At 50.7% G+C, this 14,372-nt stretch overlaps 1 protein-coding gene across 10 annotated transcripts in view; it reads right to left on the bottom strand.

Moving 5' to 3' along the window:
- BIN1 (bridging integrator 1) overlaps positions 1-14,372 on the bottom strand; it is a 162,765-nt gene that overhangs the window by 92,700 nt on the left and 55,693 nt on the right. For all 10 annotated transcript variants that reach the window (XR_012154183.2, XM_073305015.2, XM_073305016.2 and 7 more), the window contains exon 2: positions 97-177. Coding sequence is in view for 9 of the 10 variants with exons in the window: in XM_073305015.2 (XP_073161116.1) it covers positions 97-177 (81 nt within the window). In the remaining variant the exon portion in view is untranslated. The remainder of the gene's footprint in view (positions 1-96; positions 178-14,372) is intronic.

The following is a 14,372-nucleotide window of genomic DNA, read 5'->3' as shown; positions in this document are numbered from 1 at the left end:
GCTTTGTTTGTAAGTGCCTTCATTGCATGTTCATTTCCAAAAGCCCCCTGCAGCGCTACGGCCCTGTGTGTAATTACATATCACCAATTCGCTTACCAGCTGTTTGTTGAAGTTCTGCACGCACTGCTCAAACTGCTCGTCTTTCGTTTCGTCCGCTTTGCCGAGCTTCTGTAAGACCTGCAAGCGGGGAACAGAAGAGGGGCTTTAACCCGGAGGTCACAAGGCTGACACGAAACTGTAAAGAGTCAGGAGCAGAGACTGTGGCAGCTTCTTGGCTCATCCAGTCCCTGTGCTCAGCAAGTCAGAGATGCTTTGCAGAGCTGAGAGTCAGGGTGAGCTCATGCCTGCTCAGCCCTGCTGGGAACGCTACATCAGCGATCAGAGCCCGGCGTCCACCCAGGGTGAGGGCGAACGAGGCAACAGCAACGGGATAGATGCTGCCTAGTTTTGTTTAGGAGGCCAGCAAAGGAGGGACCCCGCCGCCGCGCACCTTGTGCCGAATGGGTGTGACACACTAACTCTGGGGTCCATGAGCAGGGAATCCTGAGTGAGCAGCATTTTATACCCACTTTGCACAGGCATAAATGATTGCATGGGGTGCCAAACGGTGAAAAATTAGGTCCAGTCAGGAGATCATTTTTTTCCCCTCCCAGGATTGCTGGACTGCCCAGCCCACGAGAGGGAAGGCAACTGAGGGTATATAAGGCAAGAGAGAGACACAAAGGGCATGGACGAGAGAGAGAGAGAATACCACCTTCCCCCCACTCCCTCTTCTCTCTCACACACACACACAGAGTTTGGGATACCTGGCTGCTAAGGGGTAAAAGGGCCCTAATCACATAGGATTCAATTCCAGCTGGTGCCAGAGGAGGCCAGGGGACCATGCACCCATCTGTCTCCCCACACCCGATAACCACACCAACCAGCTAGTCTCCTCTCTACAGCAAGAGCTCTTTGCACCACACAGCTGGCCCCAGGCCAAAGTAAATCCTTATCAGGGCACTTCCCCTATCAGGAGTTCCCCTTCAACACACTCTCCACAGAGTGCTTGGGCACTTCTGGTCCAGGGAGACCCACCACGATACAACCTGTCACAGGCAGCGGGATAGATTCCAGCTGTAGGAGGCGGCCAGGACTGACTCGCCCTGCCTTGGGCAATTTCAGTCCTGGAGCCACAGGGGAGGAGAGAGAAGGACATTGATGGAGGGGGGGAGAAGGCCCGCTATGCATGCTGTGTGCAGAAAGGGCACGTGATATCCCCAGCCAGCCACTGGGTTCAGAAGCATGGGCTGGTCATGAATAGAACACATGGAGGGTTACATGCACACACAGAGCATTACACACACATGGATTATGCTTGAAGTAGAAAACGCAGCCTAACAGACATTAATTCTGCACCCCGAAACCTCCATCAGCAGCATAAATCCAAAAGCATAAGCGTGGGGGGGGGAGGGGGAAGAGGTACACAGCATGGCCCTAAGGCTGTAATTAAGGATATCAAGCTATTCAGGTTCACTTGAGAAGCTCTCCAACACCACTACTTAAGCCAGGAGAGAGCCCCCCAGTTAGGGTTGCCAACTTTCTAATTGCACAAACCCAAACACTAACTGCCTCCGCCACAGCCCCACCCCCACTCACTCCATCCTCCCTCTCGCCACTGCTTGCTCTCCCCCACCCTCACTGACTTTCATTGGGCTAGGACATGGGGTTGGGGTGTTGGAGAGGGTGAGGGCTCCGGCTGGGGGTGCAGACTCTGGGGTGAGGCCAGAAATGAGGGATTCAGGAGGGGGCTCTGGGCTGGGGCACCAGAAACCCTTTTTGATTAGGCGTTCTGGTCCAAAACCTGACACTTGGCAACCCTACCCCCAGGTGGATGCACGCATGGTGTGCACGTCCCTGTGGATCTCTGCAGCCAGGGCCCGGCACGCCTCACCCACAACTAGGCTGCCTTCGAGGAACCAGCGGACATGGCAGCCTGAGACCTATGTGCCCATACAGGGCTGCATACCACACCACACTTAACCACGAGGGGGCCACCACAGACTCCCTGTTCATAGTCCTACCCGACTCTGCCAACAGGTAGAAGCAGAGACTGGATTTCCTAGGTGCCCTGGCCCTCCTCTGCTACTCACTTGGCCAGTTAAACTTTCCAGACCAGGCAGGGGTGGCAGCACCAGAGTCCACAGAGCCTCCAAACAGGTGAGCAGGGAAAAGCCCAATCCCTCCTGGCTGCAGGGTGTTGTGGGTGAACTGAGGTTGGAGGAATGGGGCCTTTCAGCTGGGAGAGCGCTGCAAAAGTGCACCAACTCAGGTTTCCAAGAGCCACGCCCTCTACGAGGCCTAGCAGCACTGCGGCTGGTTATTCTCCATTCCCCCAGCTCTCTGGTTACAAGGGAAGCTACCCCCTTGCTACCCTGTCCCCTTCTGCACCCTCCCCCAGACCTTTTGCTGCCTGCAAGCGTGCATGGGATTAACGCAGGTGGACAGCACCCAACTGACATACCGGGAAAGCAAAGCTCACTCTCCCTGCATGGAACACGCACACAAGATGGGCCCTGACACTTTCACTCGCAGCAGAGGGGATCAGCCTCCGTGGACCATCAAGTCTGGATCCTCTCGGAGAAGGCCACCAATACATGCGTATGGGCGGGGCTAATAAGATGGTGCCTTATGGGACAACCACTAGGGATTTCTCCCAGCTCAGGGAGACTGCAGAGGGCAACAGCACTAGCCACTTCCGTCAAGCCAGGAACCTGGAAGCTGAGTGACCACAACTTAAACCCTTTGGCCACCCGCCTCCCTGGGTGTCGCTCCTGCCGGAGACAGCAGTGGTGGCTTTGCTAGCATGACAGAAATCACACCCTGCATGTTATTTTTGAGCACGGTTAAGGCAGACTTAGTGCAACGGCACTTAATGCACCCACTGGCCAGCCCATGCGGTTACACAGCCGGCTGATGACATTAGCCGTGCTGACACAGCCCGTGCGAGGGCTTGGAAGCCTTCCTCAAGGTCGCGAGCACCAGGGAGGTGCAGCAACTCACACTGGAGCCGTGCGTGATAAAGCTGTTTAGTCATTCAGCACCTGGTCCGCACAGCCCCTGCTCAGGCTGTGGTCAGATTATCTAGATTAGCGTGACAGTGTTTCACTCCTCTGCCTGCGGGGGGAGAATCTCTGGGGTGTTCATGTAACACCGAGGAAAAAAAAAAAAAAAAAGAGACACCTGCAACTGTGATGAGAACTATCTTCCTTGGGACTGGGGATTGACCTGGAGTGAGAAGTCTCTACAATTTGAGCTAAAGGAACAGGTGCTGTAGCTGAGAGCTATAAAAGACCCTTTCATGCTCAGTGGGTCAGACGCACAGCAGGACACGGACACACACCCCAAACAGACAGTGGGTTAGGGTTGCCAATTTTCTGATTGCAGAAAACTGTACACCCTTCCCCCTCCCCCCTCCCCCATGGCTCTGCCCCTACCCTGCCCCTTCTCTGAGGCCCCCCCCCCACTTGCTCACTCCATCCCCCCTCCCTCCATCGCTTGCTCTCCCCCACCCACTCACTTACTCATTTTCACTGGGCTGGGGCAGGGGATTGGGATGCAGGAGGGGATAAGGGCTCCCGGTGGGGGGCATCGGGCAGGCAGTTTGGGTGCAGGGGGTGCAGGAGGGGGCTCCAGGTTATCGGTGGGGCCAAGGGGTTCAGAGTTTGGGAGGGGGCTCCAGGCTAGGGCAGGAGTTCAGGGTTCAGGTTCTGAGAGGGAGCTTGGTTGCAGGAAGGGGCTCAGGGCTGGGGCAGGAGTTCAGGGTTCAGGAGGGGGTGCAGGCTCCAGGCAGCACTTACCTCAGGTGGCTCCAAGGAAGTGGCAACATGTCCCTCTGGCTCCTAGTCAGAGGGCAGCCAGAGGGCTCTGCACGCCGCCCCTGTCCACAGGTACTGCCCCCGCAACTCCCATTAGTCGCAGTTCCCGACCCATGGGAGCTGCAGAGCCGATACTCAGGGTGGCACTTTTGCTGCAGGCAGGGGCAACGTGTGGAGCCCCCCTGGATGCCCCTGCACCTAGTAGCCGGAGGGACATGCTGGCTGCTTCTGGGACGCGTGCGAAGCCGGCTGCTGTGGCCAACTGGACTTTTAGCGGCCCAGACAGAGTTGCCAGGGTCCCTTTTCAACCAGGTGCCTGGCAACCCTAAGTGGGATACACAGTGTTCATCCTGTGTTAAAGGAGGCAAATTGTGGGGCTGAAGATACAGAGTGTGTAGGGTCCATTCTAACAAAGGACACAGGGTCAGACTCTTGCGCTCTCCCGCTAGGGCTACAGTGAAAACAGGATTAAAAAGAATGGAGCTGGCAGAGCGGCTGGTGAGCGGATAGCATGGCACAGAGAGTGACCTGAGAGCCTTCTGCCCTAGAGAGCCAGCCGTGGCAGCCTAGCCAGAGAGATTTTGCCTTTTGGGTCAGACATAACAGGACAACTCCACCAGGGATGAATGCGAATCAAACTCCTGACCGAGCAACCATACAAAGGTGCACGTGGCAGCTAGGTGAGGTGTGGCAGGAAAGGGACGTTGGATGGACAGCAAGGGACAGTGATGGCAGTTCTGGAGATGAAGCTAGATCAGGGGTGGGCAAACTACAGCCTGCAGGCCACATCCAGCCCATCGGATCTTTTCAGCCAGCCCTTGAGCTCCTGCCAGGGAGGGGGGTCGGGGGCTTGCCTCGCTCTATCTGGGGAGTGGGGTTGGGGGGCACTCTGCACGGCTCCCGGAAGTAGTAGCATGTCCCCCCTCTGGCTCCTATGCCTAGGGTCAGCCAGGGGGCTCCGCATGCAGCCCCCACCTCAAGCTCCACCCTCCACAGCTCCCATTAGCCTCAGTTCCCAGGCAATGGGAGCTGCGGGAGCAGCGGCTGCAGATAGGGCAGCATGCAGACCCGCCTGGCCATGCCTCCACATAGGAGCCAGAAGAGGGACATGCCACTGGTTCTGGTAAGTGCCACCTGGAGCCTGCACCCCTGAGGCTGCCCCTCACCCAAACAAACCCTGCCCCAGCACTAGCCCTGATCTGCCCTCTGAACCTCTATCCCAGCCTGGAGCACCCTCCTGCACCCCAAACCCCTCATACCCAGCCCCACCCCAGAGCCTGCACCCCCAGCTGGAGCCCTCACCCCCCCCATGCCCCAGCTCTGATCACCCACATCCCCTCCAAGCCTCTCAGTCCCAGCCCGGAGCACCTTCCTACACCCCAAACCCCTCAGCTCCACCCCAGAGCCCACACCCCAGCCAAAGCCCTCCCCCTCTCCCCCCAACCCCTTGCCCCAATCCAGCACCCCCTCCCACACCCTGAACTCCTTATTTCTGGCCCCACCCCAGAGCCCTCACCCTCTCCCACACCCCAACCCCCAATTTTGTGAGCATTCATGGCCCTACATACAATGTATATGGCCAGATGTGGCCCTCAGGCCAAAGAGGTTGCCCGCCACTGAGCTAGACCGTAATCAATGGCAGTTTCTTCACACTGTATGTTTCATCTACTCGAGTGATGGGGGACATTTGATGCCTGGATGCTCCCGAGGAGGTTACATATCTGCACCAGGGTTTCATTGTCATCCGAGGCAAAAATCCCAAAAGCCAGGAAGGACTGTCCGTGGCAGCACCCGAGTAATGCCTCGGCCCCGTGACATCATTCTCAGGTGTGATGCAGTACTTCCGGGAAGGATGTCACTCACTGAGCAGATGTTCTCCGGGGGTTACCATGGGCCAGAGAAGGACTTCCTGCCAAAGCTCGTCCAGGGCAGAGGGTGGATTTTCTACCATCGTTAGCACTCCTTGAGACCCGTTTTACAGGCACACTGGTCAAGGACATTCATCAGATATTTCATTCTGCAGATTTCAAGCAGGGACAAAAGTCCTGATAAGAAGATCAAGAGATCTGTCCGTCATCTAAAGAGGCTTTTTAATGGGCACATGTGTCCGGCTGGTAACAGGATGCTTTCAGGACTCTGGAGGGGTCGTTTAACTCAGAGGAATGCAGAGTACGTTGCCAGAGCTCAAAGGTTTGAAAGGGCCCTTGCTGCTTATATGTGCAAACAGACATAATACTAGTCACAGGAAATGATCAGGAAAAGGCCACTAAATGGACTTCTTGTGCTCCTGCATCCTGTGTGCCTGGGAACTGGCCCTGCATTTCGAATGCACCATACTGCACACGCTGCTAATCCAACAGACGCCTCAAGCCTAAGTCTGCCCCTTACTCCCCTGGTCTCCATCCATCCAGGAGATCTAGCTCCCCTTTCCTTTAGGGCTCTGTTGAGGCACCGCTAAGCAGTGCTTAATTGGTAATGAAAGAGGTGCCGGTGCTCAAGCAATTTTTTTTTTTACTTTCATAACAGAGGCGGCAAGCCCAGAGGTGCCGGGGCTACGAACTGCCAAGCCGAGACCGGGGCTCAGCCCTAGCACAAATTAAAGCACTGCTGCTAAGTGTTCTCCATTCCTGAGAGCTCAGATTTGTCCCCCAAGCTCTTACCCACCCGGGCCAGGAGTGCTGTGACCAACAAAGTCTTGCCCTTGGATGGCTTGCAGCTGAGCGACAGAGAGGGACATGTAAAGCAGAGGAATCAACAGCCTCAGGGAACCCTATGAAGGGAAGTGGGGTAAAGGGAAAAGGGGTTTATTTAAAAACATTTTTAAAGAGAGACCACGCCCAAAAAAGAGTGCACAAATGAGGGGTCACCAGCCTGACAGCTCCATGCCAGGGGTTGTCATATGACACAGCTTGGGTTCAGGAAAAACAAGCACACCCACGGCTGCCAACCGAGAGAGGGGAGAGGTTGGCCTTAAACAAAGCAGCCAGCAGCACATGTCCATTCCGGCTGTGAATAAACAGTGAGCTCATAGGACAACTCCCCTCGGCCAGGAGTACGGATGCTATTCCCCCCACCCACCCCCGAGTGACAGCGCTTAATCCCCCGGCTCATTGCAAAGCCAGATCAAGTTAGGATGGAAACTGCAGGCTCTTTATAGCTATTAATGGAGCAGATTTGCCTGTGCAGAGATGCGGTAAGTTAAGATCCTGACACAGCCCCAGCACCCAGGACTGGAGAGCCAAGGATGGATCAGACAGGAAAGACAGTCAGGCAGCTGCTGTCTGCAGTCAGACCACACACACCAATGGCAGCCAGAAGCGGTGATCTGGCACGTAAGCATTAATAAGGAACTCCAGCCGGACACCCTCCTCAGCTCTTGGTCTCTAAAATCCCAGCATGTTATGGGGGCAGTGAAGATTTACAACGGGTTTCAGAGTAAGAAGCAGCCAAACAAGAGGGACAGTTTTGGACCAGGGAAGCGGTTTTACCAAAGGAAGTTTCATGCTGGGATTTCAGCACAAGCCCCCTGCATGAAAGTGGCTTCTATTCCTGGATCACCCATAGATTGCTTATGAGAGCATGGGGAATTCACTTAGGGCAAAGTGTTCAGACTCAAGTGCCTAAAGTAGGAGCCCAAATCTATTTTTAAGCACCTAAATAAATGTTCAGGACACTGGTGCTTAACTTTAAACACTCATGTTTTTTGGGGGGAACCCAACACTTTGTGCCTCAGTTTCCCCTTCTGTAGGCCAGGAACACTAATTTCTACTGTACTTTACAGGGCTTGAATAATATTTCAAAAGCACTCCGAGACCCTGAGATGCACAATACTGTTAAAAAAATAGTTGGCTTTTAATACATAAATAAACATGCAAATGAGCACCAGGCTTACAAACAGCATTATTTGGAATGGGATCTGGTTTTATACCCTCATAGGACTTCATTAAGAGAAGAGTTAGACACCATTAGTCAAACTGCAGTGGGTGCATAGGCAAATCCTGCATCCATTATACACTGAGCAATAGCTCAGAGAGCCTTGTACCCTGGAACCTGACCAGTTGAGAGGGAATGATGGCCAGGAGACATGGTTATTCCAAACACCCTTATGCCATGGGAGTTTTAGCCTCCTACCTAGAACAGTCAATGAAGAGAATGTTCATACCATCACCTGAAGGACAGGTTTTTTTAAAATCAATGAATAATTAGCCTGTGGAACTCATTGCCACAGAATATCAGAGACCAAGAGTTTAGCAGCATTCACAAAAGGATTGGACATTTATAGGGATGAGACAATATTATGTTATATGAGAGTTTTGGAAGGGACAAGAATATTCTTCATGCTTCAGTGCTTAAGTCAACTTCTAATGATTGAGCATTAGAAGGTAACTTTCCCTGGGTACAGATTATCCCAAAATGCCTTCTTTTTACTTTCCCTTCAACAGTCTGGTGCTGGTCACAATTGGAGACAGGATGCTGCACAAACGTACCACTAGTCTGATCCAATCTGCCATTTCAAAGAAGGACCATGCTTTCTGACTGTAGCAACTCCCCTGTGCAGCAGTGCAGGGTCAGATCCCCTTAAAGGGTGATTCCACTCTAAAAAGGACAAAGAGCAGCAAGGGGTTCCATATTTATTGCCTTTTAATGATTTCAGATCACACTTTCTCCGTGCGGGGGTGAGGAGGAGAGGAAGAACTTTTCCTTGCTAACTGACAGCAAATGCAATCCGGAATAGAGAATCACGAATACATACACCCCATCCGGTTTATTACCGTGATGATATGCTGAAGCCCCTGCAAGCCAAACTATGCTGAAAGTGACACCTAAACCCACTTCCTCCTAATTCTGCCCTCAGCAATACCTGCACAAACCAGTTAGTCTCCAATTGTAACTGCATACACACACCAAGGGCGTAAATTGGTTTACTGGATCTTTTGCACTGGTGATGATGTGCAAGAAGAAAAGAATCCAGCTTGACTTTCAGATCCCAGCCTACAGGGTTGGCAGGGCAAACTGAGCACATCTGATCTGGAAACCCCAGGACACAAACATGCAGCCCTGTGATCCCATTTATCACCCACTTGCTTATACTTGGAGCTGCCATGTATTGATACATAATCTTGTAGCTGAAAGGGCAGTCTCATACCTTTTACCCCACGTCTGACTCAGCCTCGTCCTGAGAAGAGGCCACCTAGAACAGTTAACACCAGATCAGCGCAATTGAAACACCAAGGCACATTTTGATCCTGAGCTGCCACACTACTGTCCTCCCTAAAACAAAGGAGCCACCTCTCAGCCCAAATGGAATCTCATTTGCCCAGTGAAATAAATGAACGCAAGTTCCTCCATGACACGTTTTGCACTCAGACTCAAGGAGAGCTTTTGAACAGCACAGGTGAGAACCAGGTGGCTAAGTCCCACTTAGCTATCAATGGGGGTAGGGCACCCAATGGTGCCCTTTGTGCTTCTCCTGCTTGTTGTCCTGTGCAGAGGGCAGCTCCACTGTCCGTATCTGAGCACGGCACAATTAAGTCTTTCCTTGGAACAACGGAACAAAGGCACGTGGTCGGGGAGGGGCAGAGTTCAAGTTTAAATGCCTCCACGCTGCATTTGACATTCAGAAAGGAATCCTGGCTCTGGGCAACCATGGAGACTCTGATCATCTGTGGGAGGGAGGGGGCGCAATGTTAAGCTTAGCAAGGAGGAGGTTTCCTACTAACTACCTGCTTGTTGACAAAGTCCACCTGATTCCACAGCAAAGCCTGGCAGAACACAGGCAATCAAGCAGCGAGGGAGGATGGTCCCTTGGTTAGTGTGTTAGCACAAGACCTGGAAGACCCGGGATTCAATTCCTTGCTCGCCCACAGACTTCTCTGGACCTTGTGAAAGTCTTTGCCTCAGGTCCCCCTCTGTAAAATGGGGATAATAGCCTGGCCCTTCTTAACAGGACTAATACATTAAAGGTGCTCGAATACTATGGTAGAGAATGCCATTTCACCTCCTGTAACTCCCTGAGCTTTCATTGGAGGTTGCTCATCCAATTACGAGGTCAGATCCTGTTTACCAGAGCCTCCATCACTATTGTATGTGGGCATCTCCTACAGAGTAACTGATTTATCCTCGCAGCCCCCTGCGAGGTAGGTAGTGTGGCTATCCCCATTTGCCAGAGACACTGCAACCATATCACGGATTGCATGATGCCCAGCCAGAAGCACCTCGGACCTGATGTCTGGAAGAGCTGAGCACCTGCATCTCCCAGTGAAGTCCACGAGAGCTGTGGGTGCTCCATAGAGCCAGACACTGCACCTACAGTTGTGCACTAAATAAAATAAATACAGAAATTCAGGCCACATCTGATGGTTTGTCTATGATGTGCAAAAGGCCACAGAAGAACATCAGTGACAGAATCCAGGGCTCCTGGGTCCCACAGCCCAACACAATCACAGTGCCATGTCGCACACCCTCCACCAACCACATGCAACAGTGGCAAGTGAGGCGACAAAGCACAGGAAGGTGTTTTACGGAAACAGTCTCATTTTGCCACCTTCCAACAGCTGGTACTATGCTACAAGGTATTTGTAGCAAGGAGAGGTATGCACTGAAAGCTCCCCCTGGACTGACTGCATGTGGTATCATTACCCAATGTGACCCGCACTGGCAGGAGGGGTAATGTTAGAACTCTAAAAAAAGATGGTCTCTTCCCTTTGAGCTCAAATGATTCAGGCTGGAGAAAAGGCAGGTGTTTAAAAAAAAATAAAAGATCCACAGGCACTTTCTACCTAATGGACTCCCCTAGCTGGTCCTTGATTTCTGAGCCACCAGTGAATTTCACCCCCACAACAGACAAGGGCAGAACAGCCCAAGAAAGAGTGAGAAGGAAAACAGACCCATTTCACTTGTGCAATTGGCTGTTCACGCCTATTCAGTCATGGTCATCTTCCCAAGCTCAGGATTTTCCCCACAGCAGCCGCAGAGGATGGTCTTGTGGTTTCGTCACTAGAAGGCATGAGATCAGAGTTCTATTCCCAGCTACGCTTCACGTCTGACTGTGGGCAAGTCAAACTTTCCATGCCTTGGTTTTCCCATCTGTACAATGGAGCTAGCACCTACTTCACAGGATTGCCAAGAGCCAACTGCCTGGTGTATAAACAGTAACCACCCTAGAACTACAAAATACTATCATTATGTAGAGAGTCCTGATACCTGTAGCTAAGCCAAGGCTGCAGAAAGAGACCTCCAATACTAGGAACAGTTACCAAGAGGTTTTTTTCTATTTCCTCCAGTTTAATTTTAAAATCCTGTCCCTTGTAGGGGATTTTTCTGTCCTAAACAGAGAAAAAAATATTATATATAAAATCGCTGTGCTAAGAAGGACAAGCCTTGGGGGAACGTACAAAATGCCTGTGTGACTAAAGGGCAAGGCTGTATATTCAGGTGAGAATCTACCGTAGTGGCTCTAGCCCCCATAAGACCATCTTCTCTCTCTTTCCCATACATCCCCCAAGCCTTTCCGCTTCATGATGGAAACTCCAGTTGGTGGATCTCATGGAGTTCCAGGCATACTTCATCCCCTCCTGGGAGCTCCCACACAAAGGGGAAATGCAGCCTTTAACTAGAGGTTCTCAAAATTCACTAAGCTGGCCAATGGCTGTTCTTAGGAGCGGCATATTTGCATTTCCCTCACCCTTTTCAACCTACAGCGGAAGCGGAGAGAACTCACAATGACCATCAAGATAACAGTGTCACCAGACCCACTGTAACCGGTTCAGTATCAAGAGACCGAGAACCCACCACTTCCCTTGGTGGTTTATTCCAATGATTAATCACCCTCAGTGTTAAATGTGTGTCTTGTTTCTCATTTGACTTCATCTGGATTTCTTCCAGCCATTGGTTCTTGTTCTGCCTCTCTTCGCTAGATAAAAGAGCTGTTTAATACCTGGTATTTTTTCCCAATTCAGGTGTAACCCATGTGCCAGGTACTTATGCACTGTGATCAAATCACTGCTCAATCTTCTTTTTGAGGAGCTAAATAGATTGAGCTCTTTGAGTCTCTCCCTATAAGGCATTTTCTCCAGCCCTTGAATAACTCTTATGGCTCTTTTCTGCACCCTCTCCAATTTTTCAACATCCTTTTAAAAATGTTAACACCAGATCTGGATGCAGTATCCCGGTATTGGTCTCACCAACCCTGTATATAGAGGTAAAATCACCTCCCTGGTCCTACTCACTACTCCTTGTGATCCTTGGGTGTATAAACATTAGTCCATTTTGCTACAGCATTACACGGGCATATTAAGTTGTTTGTTCACTATGTCCTCTAAATCCTTTTCAAACTCATCGCTTTCCAGGATATAGTCCCCCATTCTGTGGTTGTGGCCTGCATTCCTTGTTCCTAGATGTATAACTTTGCATTGGCAGCACTGTTTAAATGGGCCCAGTTATCAAGCAACCCAGATGCCGTAGGACTGCCCTGTCCGCATCACTATTTACAATTCCTCCAGTCTTTCCGTCATCAGCAAATGTTATTGGCAGCAATTTTATATTTACTTCCAGATCATTGATAAAAAGTGTTGAATAAGGGCTAAGTGCCGATTCTTGAGAAACCCCACTACACAATCCCCATTCAGTGATCATTCTCCATTGACAACTACTTTGAGATCTGCCAGAGAGTCCATTCTGAATCCATTTAATGTGGGCTCTATTGACATTGTCTAGTGCTACTTTTTTAAAATCAGAGTGTTGTGCGATATGAGCCAAATGCCTTACAAAACTCCAAGTAGATTACATCTATGCACACCTTCACCAACCAAAACTTGTGAGCTCCAAGAATGAAATCAGGTTTGTTTGACAACACCTCCTTTCCATAAAACCACGGTGACTGGCATTCATTCTATTCCTACTCTTTCATTTTTGATCCATTGGATCGTACATCAGCTTTTCCATTGGTTATGCCCAGAATTGATGCTCGGATAAGAAGCCTTTAGTTTCCCTGGTCATCCCAGGCAACCGCACTATTCTTCCACCATTACATCCAAAACATCTCCATCAAATCTCATTAAGAGAGACTATTCATTCTAAGGGCTACTCCCCCGTCAGACCTGCTCAGTCCAACTACAGTAGTTTCCTTTGTACCATAAACCTGAGATTTGATTTCTCGGGGGCAGGGGGGCTATTAACTCAGCGCCTGTAATAAAGTCAGTCAAGCTAGTTCCCCCTCTATGTCTCTAATTAGCTTGAGCCGCACAAGGTTGTACATCATTACAGGACCAGGAGTGAGTGGGAGCCCTTCTTTGCAGAGTGTGCTGCACTGGGTAGGCCCTTCTCTATCCCATGACAGTAGCTTTGTCCCTGAGCACAGGAGAGGGTGCCAAGCATGCTGCTTTTGAGTCCCCCACCTTGTATCAAATCACCGTTCTAAACTAGGCATTGACATTTCCCTGCAATAGCGTCACGCCCGCAGGGAAGCCTCAGTTACCAGGGTCATTGGCGCCAGATCTAATCCGGGTGTTCACTGTGCGAGTGAATGAAGGGAAGAGGGTAGGAAGGCAATGGAGGGGGGAAGATCAGGACAATGCTGGGACTTCCTACCTGGCTGATGGGCATTGCGGATACATAGCTCTGCAAAGCAGTGGCCTCTTGGAAGACAGAGTCGGTTGAAGACCATGCATGAAACTGTAAATGAATCCAGATCATTTCTCTCCCACAGTGGAGCATATTAGTTTCCTCCAAAGAGTGGACTTGCCATATTCATAGAAATTAGGTTTGAAAAATGTCCTGCTAGCAGAGCTAGTCCACCCCCGCCAGTGCTGTACTTCTGCCAGGATAATCTCCAATGCTTTATCCAGGCTGGCTTCAAGTGTCCCAGCAACAGGGTCCCATTCTGTTCCCCCCGAGAGATTTGATCTAACTATCAGGAATTTTTCCAAAAAGGTTTACAGAAGATATTCCTCAAGAAAGGAAGGGGACTTCTGCACACCTCCTGTTTCTTCCACATGTAGCCAAAAGATGGTATTTACCACCTAGCAGTAAATGTTAGAGAAAGGTCCAAGCCACAATATACAGATCAGGTCCAAACGGCTCCAGATTCCAAGGGTGTTTCGATTCAAGTTTTGGTTCAATACCCTATCTCAAAAAGACAGGGTATTTGTTTAGCTTAAAAGTCAGGTGTTCTATGCAGATATGCACATCCCTCACCCAGATTGTGATTACACACACACACACGAGCCTGTAGGTACGTACCCTACTGAACACACGTTTCATTTCCAGGTGTTTCACTAGTACTCAGACCCTAACCTGAACCAGTATAGATTGCCGCTTGAAAGAAGATGCTGGCAGAGAAACTTTTCAGAGGTACACCATGTGTGCCCGTGAGAAAGTAACTCACTGTCTTCCTGTACAATATGCATTTCTGTCTACATAAAATTCAAATTCGATAAAGAATACATGGCGTTCATTTGTAATGATCAGAGATCTGAGATGGCCACTGATTAATACTGTGATCAAGCGATGACTGGG

The sequence above is a fragment of the Lepidochelys kempii genome, chromosome 11 (genome assembly GCF_965140285.1).
Source record: "Lepidochelys kempii isolate rLepKem1 chromosome 11, rLepKem1.hap1, whole genome shotgun sequence".
NCBI lineage: Eukaryota > Metazoa > Chordata > Testudines > Cheloniidae > Lepidochelys > Lepidochelys kempii.
The sequence above is the reverse complement of the archived record's forward strand: the minus strand, read 5'-3'. Positions and strand labels throughout refer to the sequence as shown.